Below are 23953 nucleotides of genomic sequence, written 5' to 3' on the forward strand. Positions count from 1 at the left end.
TGTAGCACCATGAGTCTTCTGTCTGACGTGGAGAGCGTCTATGGGAAACCGGTCGCCACATCCTACATACAACCCATGCATCTTTTCTTACTACATATTTCTGTAGCCTTGTGATCGTCTAGGATTTGTCTCTAGCTGTCTTTACTTCTGCTTCACGTTGTGTATTTACTTCTCACAGTTTCTTAAGACGTCTGTCTTACCAGGAATAATAATGCATAGTTCGCTTCTACATTTTATATAGCATATAACTGAATACAGGTATACAAGCATAGCACAAATTACAATACTATATAGCTAAAACCACTTCTCCACCCTATCCAGCCTCTCGGCTGTCTAGGAACTCAGATGTACCCTCGATCTCTGGAATCTAATGCAAGTCTGACTTACAGGGTTCCCCAGTTTCTTTTAAAGGTAAGTGAATATCATACACAATAACGCGTGATCATGGCCCTGAACTTGTGTAATTAACAAAATGATTGGTTACTTTAAATCAAATGATGCAATTAGAATAATTCCACTCACGTGTAATTCGGTGGTAAATGAGTGACATATGTTTTCGATAAATCGCTCTTTTTTATGTGTCAACTATCAATTACAGACTAAGTTGATTTAAGTATTTTAAGTACATATCACATATTATGCGAATATGTTATTTCTCGAACAAAAATTCTACTAAAAGTATTACACTCCTTTGTCGGACTTAATATCAATCCAATAAGAGTGATTATAAACTTAATCTTCGTGATTAACCCGTGATTTCTCCATTGTCGGACGTTTCAATCTCCTTGATGTTGGCCGACAACACATAGGAATTAGACATATATGTCATATATCCTAATAGTATATAACACCCCAAATCGATATACATTGTGTCCGATAACTTTTGTGTGATATTTCTTTGGTGGAGGCAGAAGTTAAATAAAGCTATTTCACACACACGCATGGCGGTTATAGTACAATAACTGAGATGAAAGTAGAAATCTCGCAAGACACGTGAAAGTAAGAGATGTAAACGTGCCGAATATCATGCGTCCGATGCCGGAGAAAAGATTTTATTTTGTTGGCATATTCTCGGATTTATGATCAAATTTTCAATGGAGTTTATGTTTTTATATAAATAAATAAACACGCTTAGAAATGTTGACGAATATTTCTATTGGAATAATAAAAGTAGTTAATTGTTTTAGACGATAGTGCGTGCTAGAGTCGAATGCGATTATTTAGCAGTTGGTGTCACTCGCTCGTTGTGGTAGAGCGACGTTTACTGCCAAATAAATTTCGGGATTTCATTTTTTTTACCTTCTGTATATAAGTCGAAACGGAGTATAAGAAAAATGCCGGACTTCTGCTGAAAAATGTATCGACTTATGACCCGAAAAATACAGTAATTTTGGAGGAATTTGAAACCGGTATGGATCGACAGTAGTCGGCACGCTTTCATTCTATGGTATTACGATGTCACGTAATTTTGTAGGAATATTATTGACATAAATTTGAATACCGTAAGGGAATTAAACATGAAAAATGATGAGGTGCACCTATTTTTTTATTACATATGAATTTGAATATTTTGTTGACACATGATTCTTAATTGTTGTTTGAACACACCTGATTTAGTAACGATAAGAGTTATACCCTTTTATTTTCGGGAAAAAATGTCTGACAAGAAAAATTTTGAAATCCCATCACTGTGCTAGTGTAATACTCCCCCTTCCATCACAGCACAAATGAATTAATAAAATATTTTCGTTATTTTAGCCTGCCCAAGAAGTAACTCTAGATGAAAAGATAATGGATGAAGTTAAAAGACAAGCTAGTAAATGTACATGTGTAAAACAATTCCGTATTCACAAAATTGGAGAGGGAAAATACCGAGTAAGTATATTTATGTTGTTACTCTTCATATTTGTATAACATGACCACAGTAACCATAGAAATACTTCGTCAAAACTCATTTTTCTTCTAACATCAAATAAGTAATCATTATTGAAATAAATATAAAATGTTCAAAAACCATATTAAGGTAAAGGGTTTTATGTGGTGTTACTGATAGGTTGTGGATTCAATTTCTTATATGCCCACATTTAATGTGGACGTATATTGTCATCATGTGTGTCTGTTGTCCCATCTGACATTCTTGTGAATGCTTTACCAACTGCTGTTCTTGTCGGATCGTTTTCCACTTTGCAAGGATTGTTCATTTAATGGTAAGGAAGAACATTATCAAAATACAAAATTTTTGGACTGCAAATTTCAGAGTTATCTACCCATTTACATTCAAATCTTGTGAACACAATATAGAACAAAGGGTATAAGACAGAACTGAATGATTTTTGGATTGTTAATTTCAAATTCTCTTTGATCGATTTATATTTCTGATCACATTAAGAATTTTAAAGTTTGTTAACATGACTAAGTTAAAAATTTTAAAATATTATGAACACGAAACACAACAGAGAACTCAAAACAATTTTTATACGGCCACATTTCATGTGGACTTATATTGTCGTCGCCCCTGTCCATCCACCATTTTTTTTTTGTGGTCACTCTACACTCCACGGGTCACAACTTAAAATGTATGTTTATAACCCATAGGTCGCGGTTCCTTTTGATAATAATGCATATTGGACTGTAACTTCCTGGATTATGGCCCCTGATTGTACAAAAATTCATGTTTTTAGCTTGTGGACCCACTAGAGGTCACAATTTTTATTTGATTTTAAAAAAAACTGTTTAAATGTATCATCTTTACACGAAAAATCGCTTTATTGTAGCTTGTTCTATATCCATCTCTTGCAAAGTGTGGGCTTGTTTGATGGCTTAAAATAGAGCCCTATCAAATATTCTATTGTAATTCAAAATAATTTGATGGTATATTTTGGAGTTATCCCCCTTTTTACTTTAACATTAGTTAAACTTAGTGGATGTATATACTGTTGAATGCTGGTGGGTGTATAGGGGTTCTGACATGCCCTTGTCTGTGTTTCATTTTATTTGTAGCAATATAAGCAAATTTATGTTGGCTTTGAATTTATGCTGTTTAAATACATGTGCTGATTGCATTTAGCAAAAAACGTATTTTTTTAATGCTATTTTGGGAGACGTGAATTGTAAATAAATTGTCACTGTCCTACAACTTAAAGGAGCTAAATTTTTTGATTTATGTCAAAATAAAGTGTTGAATTAGGATACTGATTTGATTAGTGATGGGGACAAATTTAGACAATTACATTTTCATATCAAAATATAAAGTGAAAATAGGTTGATTTTTATACCAGCATTGGTTTTGACTGTAGATTTAACTTTTTAATTGTATACAGATAATCATTAATCTCTTCATAAGACTAATCAAAGCTTCATATTTAATTAAATCAACAATATTTTTACCCAATTCAAAGTGGTCTAGTCATTAAGTATGTTATTACAATATGTATGTTTATTTTTATGTTATTTTTATAAAAAGGAGCTTGAAACCCTCTTATTCAGTGTAAGTTGGTATATCTGTGACATATTAGCTTCATATTTGTTGTTGATGTATCTTTTATTTTATAAAACTTGATTTTTTTTATAGTAAACTGTACAAATTTTGTTGTTATCTTTATTTATTTAAAGGAAGACATCCAGAGACATAGCAATTACTGTTTAAACATTTAGATTTTTAAAAAAAATTAACAGTATATTTATTAATTTTTGGTAAATAGATTACGGGTCTCTTCCTTAAATTATACAAACTTTATAGCATTTTATTCTATGTGTTCTTAACTGAAGAAACTCATTTCTAAGCATAAAATATTTGATCAAAAATATATTTTTATTTATTTCATTGTCCTTCAACTTTTAAAGAAATCAGGAGACTATTAAAATGGGAGTGTCTCTCTGTCAAATTTTTTTTAAAGACAATACCATTTATGATTTACCAGTACTAAGCACAGACATGCAATTGGATTTGTTGAGACTGTGGAACACAATACCTCTGAATCTAATTAGATGAGAGTTCTGAAACTTGATGTATATTTTCATTACATGAATACATTGACTTAATTTGGTAATGAGCATTTTCTGCTCAGGTTAAGTAATTTGATTGCTTGATGCTTTGGGAAAAAGATAAATGCGCTAGTAATTAATCAGTGTCATCTATTTATTTTGAGATTAAGGCAGGAGACATTAGTTGGCTTGTTATGCTTAGTATAAAATATTTTACATACAGAGCACATGACATCATTTATTATACTTATATGTTCGTAATAGACAATTTGATTGAAAATTAGTTTTAATCACATGCAATATTCATTTTTTTAAAATTGATTAAATGTATCGCTGTATAAATAGGAACTTGTTATGGGTACATAAAAAATTCCAATTCCCCCCCCAAGATTTAAGAAATATTAGGTTATAACCAGAGAACTAGGTCCTCTTGTGAAAATAAATCAATTGATAAGTCTAAATTGACAATAAGCTATACTGTTATAGAAATATTTATGCTTCAATATTTGTAAACTGAGGACATTTTTAAAAAAAAGTAAACATCTTACAGGTATCAGTTTCAAAAACTTATGTTGTATTTTATAATTTGATCATCTTCTTGTCAATCTACAAAGATTACCACTCTCACAGTATTGTATAATAAGCATGATAAATCTTCTTAAATTTGTATGTTTCTTAATTTTCTTGTATGACTCTTCATTTTGTGTACTGATCTTTTTATTATACATAAAAATATGTATGATCACACCAGTACGGAAACTTGCTGAGAACTTACAAAACATCCTGTTTTTACGAGAACTAAAAATGCTCACTATCCTAAAAAGTCTTAATAATTATAATTACCAATATAAAATCAAGATTTACATTACCAAACATAGGTTTTCACATCAAAGACATTGCTCTAGATTTAAAATTTGCAGAGAATACAGATTATTTTTGTTATATAGCTTTGTTCTAATTGGTTAATGAATTGTCTTTTACAGTTTGGAGATTCACAGAAACTACGTTTAGTTCGTATATTACGTAGTACTGTGATGGTAAGAGTGGGAGGTGGATGGGTAGCTCTCGATGAATTCCTTGTCAAAAATGATCCTTGCAGAGGTAGGTTTAATATGATAATGAAATATTTCTCTTGTTTAAAGAAGTGATTATTTACTGATTTCTGGATTTAAGATTTCATATATTGGCCCCCAAATTCCATGTGCAACAAATATTCTGAGCCAACTTTTCAAATGACAAGTGAAATCAGATGGGTTTTTTTAAGGGTAAGCATGTTAAGTAAATTTTGAATACACCTAATTCTTTGAGTGTGTGAAGCCATATAGTAGACATAGGTTAAGTTGTTGACTTCAAAGGGTGATGATATTCCAATGAAATATTGTATCCAGAAATCAGTAGAAAAGAATGCATTATTATAGTGTTGCTTATATTATAGGATAAATTATTGAATTCATTTATAATGAATATTGTGTAATTTTGTTCAGATAAATAATGATATACATTATTTAAATGGCACAATCTTCTGTGCTTATATATACTCTTCAAAAAAAGTAGGGGATATTGCAATGCAAATACGTATGCAGGTTGTGATATGATAAATAGTCATGGACACTTGACATGCTTTGAGAGTATGTTCACAGATGAAGAACTTATCGCCCCAACAGAACCACTGAGCTGCACATGCGACACGTGGGAAGGGTTGATGAAAACTGACGCGTGCTGGTTTATCCTATTCATGTTTGCTTTCCTTTCGGTTCTTGCATAAGATTTACTGTTGAGCGTATCTTTGCTTTTAGTGTGTTACGTTTAATTTGATCGAGAGACGTGTTCGTCGACATCAACGGACAACACTGCAAGAATTGGCCGTAGCACTGCAAGAGGAGTGGGTCAGATTGCCCCAAATCATGATTGGACGGTTGATTAGGAGCATGCCACGATGAATTGCTGAATGTCTGAGGATTGGTGGAGCAATTACTCATTATTAAGACAAAAATCAAAAACGTCCATTTTCAATTTTGACAGTGTATCTCTTTGCAAGTGAAATGGGGCCGTCAGATAAGCCGCCCATATGAACTGTTTATGTTCATGTGTAGGCAATTGGCCTGTTATTAACGTACACAGGTTACCTCTAATAAAAACAGCCGTGCATTTCCACGGTTTTGAATTGTTTCTGAATATCCCCTACTTTTTTTTTTGAAGAGTGTATATATATATATATATATACACTGTTAAACAAGAAATTAATGCATTAGATGCAACCAATTTCTATTCATATTAAAATACATATTTTTCTTCTAAAACTGAGATGTCAGTAATTAACCCATAAATCTGTGGAAAAGTTAGAAACACCACCCCTCAAAGCAGTAAAATAATCAACGGTGATTAACTATGGATTTTGTAACCCAGTGTCATTGATAATTTAAAATGAACAATGATCTCATTATTTGGTAAATAGTGTCTTACTTGTATGTTTAAATTACAAGAAACCACCCAGTCTAGACATGAGTACAATACAGCGGGTCATATTATTTTCAATACCCATCTATGTCGACACCCTTCAGGTAGCATTGATTTCTTGTCTTGCAGTATTACATCTTGATATGCCATGTGAATTTTAGTTTATTTATGTATATTATTTTTGGTTCTGTTTTCGTAAAATGAAATCACAATATTGTGTTTTTGCTTAAAACTAGACCTCAAGATAAAAACAAAAGTTGTTGTACAAGTTAGGTGTAAGTATTTGGTTAGGGAAATTCTATTGTACAATCTGATGGGAAAAGGTCGATCAAATTCTTTATGTTGTACATAGCGCTGGCCTTGTCAAATTTAGGAGATGGGTTTCTCACAATTTATTTTAATTTCCTGTTCTTGTATTTGAAGACAAAACAAATCACCATGGCTGTGTTTTTAGGTTATTTTTCCCTTTGATTTTTTATGGTCATGGGTTTTCATTTTATTTTTTAAAATAAAAGTAAATTAGTTTTCTAGTATGACTGGTGTTTATTTTGATATATGATTTGTTTAGTTTTTTTTGTTTTGTTTTTTTTTGAAGTACATTGACATCTCATAGTCAAATATATCAGATTTCCTAATGTTGTCATTCTTTTCTTTTATCTTTTTCTACTTTCCCACCAAAGTTGGTGTTTGGCGCCGTAATCGCTTTCGTTTCAAACGACGGTTTCTGCAATGTGATCACTGTATAGGTTTGACCTTTGACATATTTCTGTCACTGATTTTTGCGATTTACTTATACGTCCCTGAATCTCATGATGGAAGAAATTATTTGGCATTTAATTTATTAGGATTTTTTTAGAATTTTACATAAATTATGAGTTTTAAAAAGGAGCCGAAATATCAAGTAAATTTTTTAAAATGTTGAAATTTTTAAAAAATGTTAAATCAAAAAAGCTTCCATCTGATATTCTGTGGAATCGGTGTTGTCTGTTAAATTGACAATATGTCATTCATTAATACAATACTACTAAATAATAATAATTTATTTACAAATTCAAAAAAAGCAAACTATTTAAAGCAAGTGGCTTTACTGCTGTTAGCATCTGAGAATGGAGAGCAGATGAAATTTATATCTTCATAATGCATTTATGACAAATCTGATATTTACATAAACCATCAAGGATTAACTTAGATTATGTATAGTCTCTCAATTCACAGATGTTAAATAATTCTATATTTTGAGCCAAGTCAATGTTGCAGCATGTGTTTTGAGTAGTGTGTTTGCTTTCCTTCCCCTTTAGTTTTTTACTGGTGTATGATTTTAGTTATTGTTGTAATGCCATGCTTGGTTATTTTTTTACCCAGGAAATATTAAATCGTCATCTTTCATATTTCTAGAAATGTTTTTTTTTTTATTTCAGTCTTATGATATATTGATCATTGTGTATGTGTTGTACAAACTTCAATTTAACTTAAATAAAATTAATATTATTCTTAATTCCTAGTATCTTGTGTCTAAGAAATATGTGATTTAACTTTAATGTTAGTTAAATTACACTATCATAATTTTCCAGAACTCCTAATTCTAACTATTATTAGACCTATATCATAGGGCTACCAATAATAGTAGCCTAAATTAATATTTATAAAAAACATACAAAAGTATATATGTTTATCTGCGATTTAATTGATAATTTTCATGTCTGCCAGTAATTGTTCAATTGCCAGAGTTTTTGTGATAGGAAATGACAGAAGTAAAAAAAAAAAAGAAATACAAATTAATTTGCATGCTTTAAAAATCAAATTGATTTAAAATGAAATACAAAATATTTGTGACCCGTATATAAAGGATTTAAGAAAAACATTTGCTAGGGAAACCCAACAAAGCTAATAATGTTCGACTGTTGTCATGAATACTCATTGGCATGTCCATTAATCATGATATATGTGAAATAAAATAATTTTCAGTCCATTGCATGAACAATCAACAAACCAATTTAATGTCCCAAAGAATATTCACTTACATACAGTATATGTCCACAATTGATAAATAACACAGTGTCTGATCAAGTTTTATTAGAAATATCATTCCACTCCAATAAATCCCTTCTTCATTTGTTAAATTGATAAAGAGAAAATCAAAGTTTTAATGTTAATTTAAATATTAGAAAAAATATTCTTTCAGATCTTAAGATATTATATGAATATTCAAAAATTAAAAAAAAAACTGATGTCCATTTCTAATGTGCAACTGTATTTAATTAGTTTTCACAGCATTTTCTTGAAACATGATATTAATTTTGATATGATTATTCTTTACAGCTAAAGGACGAACTAATATGGAATTACGTGAACAGTTTGTTTTAGCATCTGGTGTTAGCCAGTCTATGTCTGGTTTTGTTTCTAAGAGTCCAGTATCAGGAAGTTCTCATTCTGGTAGTTCTGGTAGTGGCCGATCTCCTTACACCTCAACAGGACCTATTTCCAAGGTAAATGAATTATCAAATAAAACAAAACAGATTCATAATGGCTGGAATTACTTGAATTAGATTTCTCTAAAAGAAAAAAAAACCTAAGCATACATTTTGGTCTTTAAGGGAGTGTATGTAAACTTTCTAAGTAATACACTCTAGCAGTGGCTTAGTTGAAGCTAAGAATTTGACAGGATAGTAATAAATGCTGCATTATAAAGCTGCCTAGAATTAATCAACTGTAATTGTTTTTTTGCTTCAGATACGTGAAAAAACTTCCCATTCCTCACCATGGCAACAGCGAGTTAAAACCCCTGATGGTGAGGTTAACCAAATTATGTCTCGTGGCATGGCTGGATCTCGTTTAACACCACCTACCAAGTCAAAATTATTTCGTAAAATGGGTAGTCCACGAGATACACAAAGTCCAGGTAAGGTTCACAGAGGGTATTCAAGAATGTTTTCTCTATGTGATGATTGCTTTTCAGTTTATAATGGAGATTGTTTAATTTTATTTCAAATTAATATGGATGGTGTTTACACTTGTCAAAAAATTGTTTGGTCATCAATTTTAATATTGTCATTCTAAATATTGTTATGGTGTACTCTTAATTTTTAATTTATTATTTTCAAGTGAGTCGAAGTTCAAGTAGAGCTAGTAATGGCGGAAGTCGTCCACCCAGTAGAACAGGAAGTGAAACATCAGAGGGTCTTGATGCTGAAGTTTTTACCACTCTACAAACTGAGACTGATACACGAGGTGGCCGTAATAATACAACAGTCACATACCAAACACACAATATACAAACCCGCACTGTTACAGTACCCACCCCAACACAGTCCAAATATTCCAAAATTCCCAAATTTTCACCAAGGAAATAAACAGAGAGGAAATTAATTTCCTAATTTTTTTTATCTGATTGCCAATTTAAGACATTTATTTATTTAACAGTGTAATATATTAAAGCCTAGAATATAATATATTAAGGACATATTTGCCTCATAACGAATTCACTACTATGTATTTACAGGATAACTTACGGTCTTTAAATTACTACAGATTTAAAGGGAATGATAGATGTATCTGTAAGAGCACCAAAGTGTGTTGCGTTGTTAAAGTTTATAAGATGCACATTATATAAGTAATAACTGAACAGGAGTTATTAACATAACATAGAATTTTATATAATTTATATATTTGTAGACCTAATTAAGTCTTTCATGCCAATAGTAACCAGTGTATATAGCTTTTGTAACGCCATTCAAACGATATATTATGTATATTATGTTACTTATACTTGTATATAATATTCAAAACCAAATCGGGTTGAAGCAGAATCTCATATTGTTATAACTTGATGGTGGTTTTGATTTCTTATTGTTTTTGTTTTATGGTGAAATTATGATCAATTACAATGAGATTATGTACATTTATTCTGATCAGTTGATTCAGTAAATCATGTCAAGTGAATTTTTAAAGATGAAGATTGAAATTGTACATAAAAAATACCCAGTCTAATTGTTAGATTTTTTTTTCTTCAATTGTATCCATTTATTTGCTAGACGTAGTATTTATATTCGGCATTGGAAGTGCTTGCGTGTCAGTCTGAAACTTTCTGTCAGATTGAAATATTGTGTTATATTTTCATGCATGATAATGGAATAACTCCTCTTAAAAAGAGTTATTTTATACACAGAGAATATTTGTTTTGTCCTAATTTATTTAGATAGAACACTCAAATTAATATATTTTCATGACTTGACAGGGTGCCTGGATATGATAATTATGATATATTATACATATGTATATGTTGAATTTATGTTAGTTAATGTCTCTAGTAATGTTATGTACAGTGACAAGAGCTTTACTTATTGCATATGTATGCTACAGTGTACTTTAGATTGACAGTATGACAGTCATTCGAATAAAATTAAAAATTACTATTTTTGGGGCTGCTGCAATATTATGAATACCATCAATAATATTACACAAAAATTCTGATTCTAATTTTATTCAATGGTTCTGTACATTATTTTTATTATTATATTTTTTTTTTTTCATTTCTACTTATTATGCATCATTTTTGATTTTTCGTTAAATATCGGATACAATGTGTTTGTATGAGTGAATGTAGTTATTATTATTATTTTTATTTTGTATGAAGGTTGTGGCCTGAATAACTAGTTATATTATACCAAGCTTCATTTTCTTCTATTAAACTATTCATGGGTGCTATATATTATACAGATATGTGTATTGATAATTAAAGTCAAATACCTCTTAATGAAATAAAACTTAAACAAGACTTTAAACAGAACTCAATATTACATTTACATAGTTCTGATGTAGGGAATATTTAATTTAGGAAAAAAAAAGTATACATTTAATTAACTCCGTAATAGTTATATTTTAATCAGTTGGCAATTAGGGATAATTACAAACATTTTATTGGAATATTATATAGTAAACCTAATAGAAGTCAGAGAGCTACGTTTATCATACCATGACATGGATATCACTATACTTCATTATTAGCTTATTTTATTATAGTCTGATTTCATTTACCAAATGCATAATACTTAGAACATATGATTGGTTATATTTGCTAAATAATAAACATATGAATCTCTTGTGCTTAGTTGGTTATTGATGGATACACAATAGTCAGATGCTCATTGGTTCAACATTTATAGATAAGAAATAGCTACAGTGTATCCAAGAGAATTTATCAATAGCATAATAGTGTATTAAAACATAAACAATGTGTCGATGACAAGACATTAGATAAAACATAATTTCCTTATCTTGATGATAAAATATGAGGAATTTTTGCACTGTCAAGGGTTCTTTTACGTTCCCGTTCAATCAAACGTGTACATGGTACTTCAATTTTGTTTCCCATCCATATGACTAGACACTGTTCCTTGCTAGGCCCTCCAACTGACGAGTGGTAACCACACTGGAAAATCCTGAGGTACTTTATCTGCCAATAAAGACTGATTGGAAATTCTGTTGAATATCAGAACAGACAAAAGCTAGCACAACTAATCGTTTTCTGAAGTATCTTAAAATGTGGGCTACCCTTTTACCAGAGATTTTAATTACATCAAAAAAGACTATATTGTTCGTTTTAAAGAAAGTTTATTTAATACTTCTAGTCCAGTGGATATGTGCTAACAGTGTTGTAAGCATAAAACTTGCATTGACAGACCCATAGATACTGTTTTATGTGCTGATCGTTTTAAGATTTGGAGTGATATAAATATTTCTTTGTTTTAACTGGCCTGCAGGCAGGGACCCAGTAACAAGATTTGTACAATAAATACACAAGTCATATGAAACTTGCAGATGAGTTTGACAATGCACCTTATAAATTAAGGTCCATGGTTTGCCTATGAAATCTATCCATCTACTGTACTGACATGCAAATTGCATTAATTTAGTGAGAGTGTGACGGACAAACGACACGAATATGCCACCTTTTCTCTGTTGATGCAAGGGCTCCAGTGACATTTTCATTCGGGGGCCCCATGCAAGCTTAATCCGGTCCTGTTTGCAAGAAAGCCCGTTAACTGATCGGTCGCATTGAACTCCTCTAATACTAATCGTCATTGAATTCTTCTGACATCAAATCCGATGTGAAAAAAAAAACCGCAGTCCACACTAAATGTTTATTTGTCACATCGCCTAGACAATAGTTTTAACACCAAGTGCATGATTTTGCCCAAGAAGAACTGAGACCGCAAAGTTCCTAGCACCCGGATTCGAGGCGAAGTTCGTTTGTTTAATAAGCAAAGGGTACGTCCACGCTGCACCAAAAACCACCCAAACCAGCGTTGGTGGATGAATAAACCACTAGACTGTAAAATTACAGAAGCCTCCCATGTTGCGTCGGTAAGACTCGGGCTCGCTAGCCCGGAGGTCGGGTGTTCGATCCCTGCATTGGCCGAGAAAGTTCATCCAGATTTTCCAGCGTGGTTTCCCCTTGTCAGTGATGCCAGAAGGATGGCCTGACTGGGACAGCTGTCTAGTCGTTCGGATGGGACGAAAAACCGAGGTCCAGTGTACACGTTGGCGTGTACGTAAAAGATCCCTTGGCAGTTGGAATTCGATATAAAATAAGGCCGTAGCGCCGCTGCCCGGGCAAAATTTCCCTCATAGCACACAGTATGGCGTATGCCCGTCTTCATTAGCCCAGGTTAGGAGCAGAACAGTAGGACGTTAAACCCCATTTCATTTCATGTTGCGTTTTCGAGATATCGTAAACATACCTAAATATGCGAAAATCTGGTTAGGGTAGGCTCACTGCGCACACAATAACTTCCAAACTAGCTTAGGTGGCTCGAAGATGTTTATATCATCAAATCGACAGATGCATAAGGTATGAACACGTCAAAGTTCATTAACTTTCTTTTTTTGCATTGTCGGGTTATATATCACCGCGAAATCCCCGCACTAATCAGCAGTTAATATTCGCTAGGCCATGACAATTACTGATAGGGATGACATCGATGCGACTTGAGCCTCAAATATTAACTTTTTCTCTCCGACAAATTAAATTCTAAAACATTTTTTTTATGTATTAGAAAAATAAATAAAGCCGTTTGATGTATTTGTAGGTAAAAAAATATTTTCTATTTAGTGTAAATGGGTATTAAAATGAGTATAAGGCACCATTCTGCCCGAATCAGTAACGTCTTATGTAAACAATGCAAGCCCATTGAGCCAATGATTGACGCCGCGTGATGTGACGTCACATGTTGATGACCGTCATCTTTAACAGAGATATTAGAAGACTTCCGTAATCCTCTGGAAAACAGATTCCAAAATTCCAAGCAAGGGGTTTCAAGGCGAAGTTCGTGGGTTCAATAAACAAAAGGTACGCCCATGCTGCATCAAAAAGCACCCTAACCAGTTTTAGTGGCAAAATGTTTTTTATTTCACAGAATCAAGGGATGAATAAACTACCAGACTGCAAAATTTCAGAAGCCTCCTATGTTGCATTTTCCAGATATATTACCGTAAACATACCAAAAATATGGGGAAAACGGGTTAGGGTAGGCTCACTGCGCACACAATAACTTCCAAACTAGTTTTGGTGGCTCAAAGATGTTTATATCATCAAATCGACAGATACATAAGGTGTGAACAGGTCAAAGTTCATTAACTTTCTTTGTTGCATTATCGAGTTATATCACCGAAAATTTCCTAGCACCCGGATTCGAGGTGAAGTTCGTGGGTTCAATAAACAAAATGTACGCCCACGCTGCACCAGAAGCCTCCTATGCTGCATTTTCGAGATATGCATGTAAACATATACATGGATTTTATGATTACTATCAAATAAATTAAATTATTATTATTATCCCCTGGAAATGCTATGCCCCACATGTTTCAGGAACCCTCTCTGGTATAAACCTTCTTTTCATTTGGTGATTTTTAATCGATTTAAAATTGCTTTGTATACCCCTATATTTCAAAACAAAACTTTAACATTTTTCCCAAGCCTGCTTTGTGATTGCTCATCTTGACAAAATGATTCTCAATAACGATCGACAGTGTTTTACCAATCAAATCTCTAAAAGCAATTAAGAAATTGGGCATCAATAGGCCTAACGTGGTTATCGATTGCCTTATCCTTTTAAAGGAATAACAAATAAAGATACCTAAAGGCATCTATTATTATATAGAAAATTGCCATCTTGGACCCCTACAGCCCACAAGCAACAATTATGTAGTGCTATAAATTAATGTTTTACTTCTCTGTAAGAAGATTATCATTTATATCAACATTATTACATCTCGGAAACATCCCCTCAAATGCCTGATCACCACTCTAGCTCAGATTTCCATTAATTTGATTCCATGCAAACTAGACGTTATTTACATGTACATGCACAGGAACCGCACGTATCCGGTTAAACACTTGAAATAATTTAATATAGACAAACTGTTTTTGCTACAACAGCAATTTTGAAAATCATAGATATGATTACATAATATTTCGAGATTAAAGATGAAGTTCAATGCGCAAATGTCAGTGTAATTTAGTAAAGATAAAAATGATTCGTTCAGCCACTATTGCCTCATCAAATATGAAACTTACAGTGTCTTATACCCTTCCCTAACTTTGCTGAAAATACTTGAGCAATGGCAAACTGTTTGACATGACAAAATATTTCGTCTTCATAATACTAAATAATTGAAACGTATCCGCTATGGTCAAGATAATACATTATCGTCCAGATCGTTTTTTAGCTGATTTGAACCTATACCTCCTGACAGATTATGGTTGCCGTCAGGAAAAACGTATTTAAATTTAGAGCCAAAATAAAGATCACAAAGGGGTTTTTAAAATGAAAAAAACAAAAAACAACAAACACACCTTTGACCTTGACTGAAATTGTTCGTGTCTCTTTAAGTGATTAACAAAAAGACTCTAACGGCGCTTCAAGGCAACCAGTTTCGGAAACCAGATAACACCAGTTCTTTGTCAGAACACTTGAAAATGTCGCCACATACTCTGAAAGTTAATTGAGTGTAAACTTATAATACCATTTCGCGCCATTTCCGAAACCTCTTTTATTATTCGTGTGATTAGACGGCTATAGAAATCTAGAGGTCAATAAGATTTCTGTATATATATATAAAATATCATTAAACATATATATATATAAAATATCATTAAACTCAGAAATCTTATATAATTTCATTCCGGGCAGAGTAACCGTTGGTATATAAGAAGCTACAGATGTGATGTAAGAAATTACCATCATCGATCTCAAATTAGGAAATAAATTTTAGCATGAAATGAATTTGAAATGGATGCGTATATTTCAGTCGATTTAACTGGTCATTTCACTTAAACGACGTCAATTACATCGCAGCAAACGTGTTCCTCTAGCAAAAATGTCATCAATTTGATAAATTCAAAAAATCACCAGTCCTGTGTTAGTTTATATTTACAATAGAGTAAAGTACCTCCATTTAATAAAGGCATTTATTGTTCGTGTCTGGAAATGAAATGAAATGGGGGTTAAAGTCATCCTGTTTCATGTCTGGTAAACCACAAAATAAAGTTGATGGACAGTGCCTATTTTAAAACTTTATTGGCGAAGCACGGTTTCCGGTGTTTTGGGGTTCTGTGAAAAATTCCAGAATTTGACTTCCTATAACACAATATCACGCTTACACTTTTATAACCAAAATATAACAGAAAAAACATGTATACTTATAACATCGTGTCAGTATCATTAGCAGTCCAAAGAAACACCTAAAGTCGATTCAAAGGCAAACGAACCTTCACTGTCACCTGCACTTGATGATGTTCTGCAATGTTATTTTCGCGCTTTATGTGGTTGTTGGAATACGTCAACAATACAACAAAACTTTTGAAACAGAAATCGAAAGTGGTCGATGGTCATAATTATAGCTCAAATTCCCCATACAACCTTCTCAGATTCACAAGACTACATAACATTTTTCTCAAAGCACGGATTTCAGATTTTCAAAGAACGGATTTTTTTTATCCAGAGCCACGTCCGTGCCTGTGGGCACGTTAATGTAGGCCCTGTTGATGGGCTAAAGTAAGAGGGAGCAGTTTAACCTGGAACAACAACTTTATTTAGATGTAACGTTTATTTTCTGAATCATAAAGGTATTATAATTTTAATTGGTATTAAGTAAGAGGGCGCAGTTTAACCTGGAACAACGACTTTATTTAGATGTAACGTTTATTTTCTGAATCATAAAGGTATTAAAATTTTAATTGATGCCAGTTAGCAGAAGAGAGCTCCAAAATTGTGCATATATTTTCGCGGGCCGCCTACCAATTCTACAACACCCACAGCGGCTCGCAACACCCTATTGTTGGTTTCTACAACTTTTTATTTTCAAAGAACGGATTTTTTATCCAGAGCCACGTCCCTGCCCGTAGGTACGTTAATGTAGGCCCTGTTGATGGGCTAAAGTAAGAGGGTGCAGTTTAACCTGGAACAAAAACTTTATTTAGATGCAACGTTTATATATTTTCTGCATCATAAAGGTATTATAATTTTAATTGGTATTAAGTAAGAGGGCGCAGTTTAACCTGGAACAACGACTTTATTTAGATGTAACGTTTATTTTCTGAATCATAAAGGTATTAAAATTTTAATTGATGCCAGTTAGCAGAAGAGAGCTCCAAAATTGTGCATATATTTTCGCGGGCCGCCTACCAATTCTACAACACCCACAGCGGCTCGCAACACCCTATTGTTGGTTTCTACAACTTTTTATTTTCAAAGAACGGATTTTTTATCCAGAGCCACGTCCCTGCCCGTAGGTACGTTAATGTAGGCCCTGTTGATGGGCTAAAGTAAGAGGGTGCAGTTTAACCTGGAACAAAAACTTTATTTAGATGCAACGTTTATATATTTTCTGCATCATAAAGGTATTATAATTTTAATTGGTATTAAGTAAGAGGGCGCAGTTTAACCTGGAACAACGACTTTATTTAGATGTAACGTTTATTTTCTGAATCATAAAGGTATTAAAATTTTAATTGATGCCAGTTAGCAGAAGAGAGCTCCAAAATTGTGCAGATATTTTCGCGGGCCGCCCACTAATTTACAACACCCACCAGCTGCTCGCAACACCATATTGTTGGTTTCTACAACTTTTTATTTTCAAAGAACGGATTTTTTTATTCTGAGTCACGTCCCTGCCCGTAGGTACGTTAATGTAGGCCCTGTTGATGGGCTAAAGTAAGAGGGTGCAGTTTAACCTGGAACAACAACTTTATTTAGATGTAACGTTTATTTTCTGATTCATAAAAGTATTATAATTTTAATTGGTATTAAGTAAGAGGGCGCAGTTTAACCTGGAACAACGACTTCATTTAGATGTAACGTTTATTTTCTGAATCATAAAGGTATTAAAATTTTAATTGTGCAGATATTTTCGCGGGCCGCCTACTAATTCTACAACACCCACCAGCGGCTCGCAACACTCTATTGTTGGTTTCTACAACTTTTTATTTTTCAAAGAAGTTTGATAAATGTTTGTAAACAGTCAGTATGTAACAGACAAGGCCGCCCTTCTTGTACTTAGTGGATTAAGTATTTCCTGCAGAAGTTAAATGATGAAGAATTTATTGTAGAGATATATCAACTGACGGAAATTCTACTCCAGAATCTTCGCCCCATTAATATGACCGTTTGTAAAGTTCATTGGCCGTTACCATCTTCAATAAAAATAACACGTATATATTTGTTGTGTGTTGAATGGCCAGGTCCATGGCCCATACATGATAGTCTTTTGTTTCAAGTCGATCCTGATATTAAATGATAGTCAAATAAGAAGACTTTGATCTCCAGTAATTTGTATGGCTTGGTATAAAAAGAAAAACTTATAACGCTAGCAATGTTTAGGCACTTGGACGTTGAAGAACCAGCAAGATGAACTCTCTAACGCTATGGCTCGCTGTTGCTGTAAGAGCATTACTTATTTTGAAAGTTATTTAAAATTGTATTGATAAGTTTTTATTCTGAAATATTCATTTTTATTTATTGAAATTAGAGGCTTTATTTTAAAATTAGATTTTAACAATTAAGCTAGGTGTTCTTAATAAAAACATTTATCATACTTTATTTTCTATTTGTAGGCATTAATGATTGCTGTTTCAGTCAGTCGTAAGTAGTTTTAATATTTCAGTATCTGTCATCAGACTTTCATGCTTTATTTTATCATAAAACATTAATAAATTCAAACTAGCTCTTGTTTTTATATATTGCCTCATTCTATTTCTTTTATAAAAACCACGATTCTTTATATTTCCAGAGGATGTAGACTTTGGCTTCGGCATAGACGGTAATAGAGAGAGACAACTGGATCTGGAGAGACAAAGGGAACGGGAAAGAGAAAGGGAGCAGAGAGAGCGAAATAGGGCCCAAGAAAGTAAGTCAACTTTTAAAAATGTTGTTGGTTTTTTAAATACGATACCTTATAGTGCCTCACGACCTATGTGACTTGCATATGTGCTGGTGAATATGCCCTGAGTTACTCTGATACCGACTGTCCCTTATGGTTCTTCTCGTACATGTACCTAATGATACCACAGTAATACATTTTTGTTATTTTTGAATTCACCAATTTACTGTTCTAAATATTAATTTGCAGTATATCCAGGTTGCAGGGATAAAGTTGCCGATATTTTCTTCATCTTGGATTCATCAAGCAGCATCTATATTGAAGATTATTTCAAACAACGAAACTTTGTTAAAAGCATCATCAATAGGTTGGCTATAGATTCCCGATTTACCAGAGTTGGGGCTCTTACATTCAGTGATAACTACCGAGTATCGTTTGGAATCAACGAATACCGAGACAAATTATCTCTGGTGAATGCCATCAACGACCAGAACATCCCTTACTTATCCGGAGCTACTAATACAGCTTCTGCCATTCGTTACGTTCGTGAAAACGTTCCGTTCCGAAACGACATTACTCGAGCCATCGTTGTCATGACTGATGGTTACTCTGCTGCACCGGGAGCAACAGCTTCAGAGGCGGATCAAGCCAGAAGAGAGGGCAACTATCTATTTGTTATCGGGGTTGGTCAATATACAGATGAACGAGAATGGAGAGCAATAGCCAGCGATCCTGATGATAACTTCATGTTTAACATCACTGATTATCGAGCATTAGACAGATTACAGTCAACTATAGCGCAAAGGATTTGCTCTCTTCCTCCACTTATTATCAACAGATTACAGAGTGAGTTGAAATATTTTGTAATTTACCATAATATATATATATAACTCTTTTTTTATATATATATAATTGACATATTTCAAAGCTGAAGACGTTTACGGCAAAAATATCGAATAATATTTTGAAGTTCATTTTTTAAAAAGAATAGTTCACATTATTATGCATTGGTGTATTAAATCTTTGCATAACGGCAATGGTCTGAATTTTTTTCAGGTTGTTTTGTTCAAGGGAACGGTGCTGATGTTCTATTTGTTGCTGGTCCATCCGGTGCCTCTACAGCTCTGCCTATCATCAAAACTCTTGTAGACAATATTCAGGCTCAACCTGGTCAGGTTCAGATGAGTCTTCAAGTCAGTTCCTGTAGCGATGCAGAGAATATACCACTTTCTGATCCCAGTGCTTATTGTGGTCCCAACTCACCAAATGCACAGGACGATTTCATCACTTTATTGAGACGAATGCGTGCAAATGCTGCTGAACTTAGAGATCGATTACGAACTCCAAACCAAGTAGCTGTTTTATTCATTGACGATCAGTCTATGTTTAACAGATATGAAATTTCACAGGTAAGCAAGTCTACCATCACCCTATTAATTGCCTGTCTACAGTCTAGATGAGTGACAACTGTTCCTTTTTTTAAAATCGACAGTCAATGATGTGTGGAAGGTATAAATTAATTGTCGTACTTTTAGCAATATCACTTTCACTTACACTCAATCATTTGGTTATTATGTATAAAATCATTACCGTCTATGTGCCCGGGTTGTAGACATCTCTATATGGCGGTCACCTCAAACTTTATTTTAATTTTCGTTTTCCCACAAATTATCAAATCGTTTGTGTGAAATTTAAATGAATCACTCGTTTCATATATTTTTGTAATGTGTTCGTGGGTGTGTAAAATGATTCTAGGACATCATCGATATTAGCTATACATATAGTAAATGAAAACTAAAATGGGAAGGCTTATACTTAGGTCTCAGCTTTCTTGTACTAAAATCATTTTATTAAAGCGATAATATTTTATATTCGACATGCGAGTAAGAATAAAAGAGGATTGGGTCACAATGGGTGTCGTTCTATAACTGTCAAGCTTAGCCATCAAATTTTGCGTAGTAATTGTTTGCGTTTAGATGCTTTATATAAACGGAATAAAAAAAAAATTACAAAGACGAAGAGTAGATTGTAATATAGCCAAACTCGGAGAAAATCTCGTACGTAATTACAAATTGTAAGATTGTTAATTTTATTATAGGAAGCTAGAAATGCTGTACGAGATGGTGTACAAGTATATATTGTGGATCTTGGAGTAACTCAAAACAGAAATTTCCTGGAAAGAATGGCTTCAAGAAGAGACGCAGTATTCTCTATAAATGATAGATTTGGTGGTAATTTGGAAGGACGTCTTTTGAGACAAATGTGTGATGGTATGTTTATCAGTAGTTACTTTATAGCTTGTACCTGCACTTTTATAACCAGGTCCGTCGGAATTGTTATGAAGTGGACCAATCCTCTGTTACAAAATTTGTCCGCAGAACCGCAGAACCACGGGTTCTTATATAAAATGGAAAATCTTTTTTCAAAAATCAGATTAAACATACATTATGCTAGAGCTAAATCTGCCAATTGCAGGTCTTTCTTTAAGCCTGAAATGTTATCTAAATTATTAATTAGACATTAATTAACTTATCCAGACCATAATCAACTCTCGATGGCTTCGCTAGCCTGATATTTACTGGATTAGAACCCGTCTACTGCTTCTGATTGTGGATAGCTAACTTAAGTGGATTGAGGGGTGGGGGATTCGGAATGGGATATTGATAGGCTGGCAAGCCAGTTAATGGTTCAGTGAGCGAAAAGCCAGTTTGTCTTTTGGACCGTGGTGAATTGAAGATGGGGGCAATGTTAATGCTTGAGATGTTTATCACTGGTGTGTGTGCGTCCCCTACCCGCAGTGTTTATTGACCTGAATTAGCTTTATCACTCTCATTTTAAGGAAAATAATAATTCTGTTTTTAAAATTATCTTTTCAGATTTAAACGAGTCTCCCTTCAACGTTCCAGAAGTACCACCAAGCAAATAAATACTAGTTTAGGCTATTTAGTTCTATTTTAGATAACTATTTAATTTTTGTAAAATACAAATAAAACTTGAAGACTATCCTGAGAAATTAATATTTGGAAACATTGAGGGAACATGATTGTTGTGCATCAGCAATTCCCCATTATATTGCTCAGGTTACAGTTACTTTTTATTGATATACTCATTTTGCTTTCTAGAAAGTCTCTTAAGTAATCAAAAATGAGAGTAAAAGAGAGCGCCATTCGTATTATTGTATTTGTTGATGTGGAATTATTATAAAGTGATACAGACTTCTTATACTACTTACTTGTTATGTCTATGTTTATAATAAAAACATGTTCTGAATTTTTTTTCCATGGTATTTTATTTTTCCGTAAATAGCGGTGCCCAGTTCAGTTCCGCCTAATCTGCTGTGAATTCAAACTGTCAATTCTTCTTTTACCTACACACCGTGCTTGGTTACACGAATGGGCCTCTATTTTTAGGGGGTCGTGGGGGTGGGGTGGATGGCTGAATGGTTAGCGTGCGCGCGCTGTATCATAAAGTCTGTCATTGAGTCGACTGGCGTGGTTTCGAATCGCCGGTTGTGCGTGACAAGGAGTAGGATCACCTGTCCAACCTCGTGGGTTTTCTCCGGGTCCTCCGGTTTCCTTCCACTGCTAAAGACCCCTACGAGCAAGCGAATTATTGAAATAAAATTAAACCACATGTTAGTCCCGAAATGACCTAGTTTGTGTCGAGTGGACGTTAAACCCCATTTCTCTCTCTCTCTCTATTTTTAGTACCATCAGAACAACTAGGGGCATTTCTTTGCAGGCGCCACTCCTGGCAAGTAAGAACCGGGCATGGTAAACCCCGAGGGTTCTTCCCGTCCCAGAACGGCATTCCAATCCCTGAACATACAATCAAGAGGTCAGTACCCTATGCGTTCCCTTTTCGATTGGGGTGGGGTGGGGATAACACCTTGTAAAACCTGTTAAATTTCGCATGGAAATGAGATCCAAATACATCTATCCATCTGCTGCTGCTCATCGTATTCATCAGTGTCATTTAGACTGTACTCCAATTAAAAGAGCGACCGGAAGCCACAGCTTTATCCCAAGAGTAAAGATTTTTAGTCTAGGTAAATAATGGTTAGTGGCGTAGCGTTAAGGGCCCCCCCCCCCCCCCCCCGGAGCGCTTGCTCCAGGCGCAATTTCTTAGGGACGCAAAATTCCAAAAGGAAAATAAATAAAGAAGTAATAAAAATAAATAAAATATAGCCCTCTCCACAACCGAAAATCTCCCACTGCTCTAACATTCTACACAGTTATTCAACATGATGGTATAGCAATTAGGCCTACATCGAAAATCTTTTTTGTTAATTATTTCTTATTCTTCGTTCTTCTGTTTAAACAATGAAAACGCACCCCTTTTATAAATTCTGAGAGATATGCCTACACTTGAATCTTGCAATTAGTAAATGGACAATGAATAAAACATTTTAAATCAGTGCAATAGGCCTAAACAGTTTCTCGTGCCACTCTACATGTATTGATAACTCTGCTGTATAATAAGCGTCATTGTTTTCGAGCATCATAATTATTTGTTTCATCAGTTTTTCTGGTGTCATCTGATTGTTTGATTGATAGAAGTTCAGATGCGGACCACTTTCAGGTTGCTGCATTCACGGGCTGAAATATCAGGAAAGCGTTTTTGCGGCCGTCTAATTTTCATAAATTTTCTGGGATAGCTCTCGGTGTCGATCAGCTTAGCGGGAATTCTTTCGGACATTTCATTCCTAAATGTTCTAACGTGTGCGTCTGTCATTGAGTGGCGTGGTTTCAATCCCAGAATTTGTACGTGACAGAAGGAGGGTCGTCTGAACCTCGTGGTTTTTTTCCGGGTCCCACGGTTTCCTCCAACTGCTAAAGAACGATAGGCCTACCATACACAAAAGCAATTTATTGAAATGCAATTTACCATGTTAATCCCGAAAAGATCTAGTTTGTGTTGAGTGGGTGTTAAACCCCATTTTTCTCTTGATGGAACCATAGAAATGTACTAGAATACGATCTATGATGGAATAGCCTACACCTCCATGGCCCGCCCCTTTCTGTGTCTCAGGGGGGTTGGATGGCCGAATGGTTAGCACGTGCGCGCTGTATCATGAAGCATGTCATTGAGTCAACTGTCGTGGTTTCGAATCCCCGGTTGTACGTGACAAGGC

At 33.9% G+C, this 23953-nt stretch overlaps 2 protein-coding genes across 9 annotated transcripts in view; both read left to right on the top strand.

The window, feature by feature from the left end:
- The window catches only part of LOC126819025 (microtubule-actin cross-linking factor 1, isoforms 1/2/3/4/5), a 150119-nt gene extending 138579 nt beyond the window's left edge, over positions 1-11540 (top strand). For 3 of the 8 annotated variants that reach the window (XM_056100448.1, XM_056100449.1, XM_056100455.1), the window contains 7 exons: positions 1759-1875; positions 3464-3487; positions 4968-5085; positions 7122-7187; positions 8761-8927; positions 9172-9340; positions 9544-11540. In XM_056100448.1, the coding sequence (XP_055956423.1) occupies positions 1759-1875; positions 3464-3487; positions 4968-5085; positions 7122-7187; positions 8761-8927; positions 9172-9340; positions 9544-9791 (909 nt within the window). In that variant the 3' untranslated portion in view covers positions 9792-11540. Of the gene's footprint in view, positions 1-1758; positions 1876-3463; positions 3488-4967; positions 5086-6677; positions 6717-7121; positions 7188-8760; positions 8928-9171; positions 9341-9543 lie in introns of all 8 variants that reach the window. The other 5 variants (XM_056100451.1, XM_056100453.1, XM_056100452.1 and 2 more) reach the window with 5 other exon arrangements.
- Positions 11541-18207: 6667 nt separating this feature from the next.
- LOC126817920 (integrin alpha-E) lies at positions 18208-22094 on the top strand. Its single transcript, XM_050545093.2, has 7 exons — positions 18208-18380; positions 18554-18581; positions 18730-18846; positions 19069-19665; positions 19876-20228; positions 20918-21089; positions 21696-22094. Exons 1-7 carry the CDS (start codon positions 18348-18350, stop codon positions 21743-21745), a joined length of 1350 nt encoding a protein of 449 aa, XP_050401050.1. The 5' UTR covers positions 18208-18347; the 3' UTR covers positions 21746-22094.
- The last annotated feature ends 1859 nt before the right edge of the window (positions 22095-23953 follow it).

The sequence above is a fragment of the Patella vulgata genome, chromosome 4 (genome assembly GCF_932274485.2).
Source record: "Patella vulgata chromosome 4, xgPatVulg1.2, whole genome shotgun sequence".
Classification (NCBI taxonomy): domain Eukaryota; kingdom Metazoa; phylum Mollusca; class Gastropoda; family Patellidae; genus Patella; species Patella vulgata.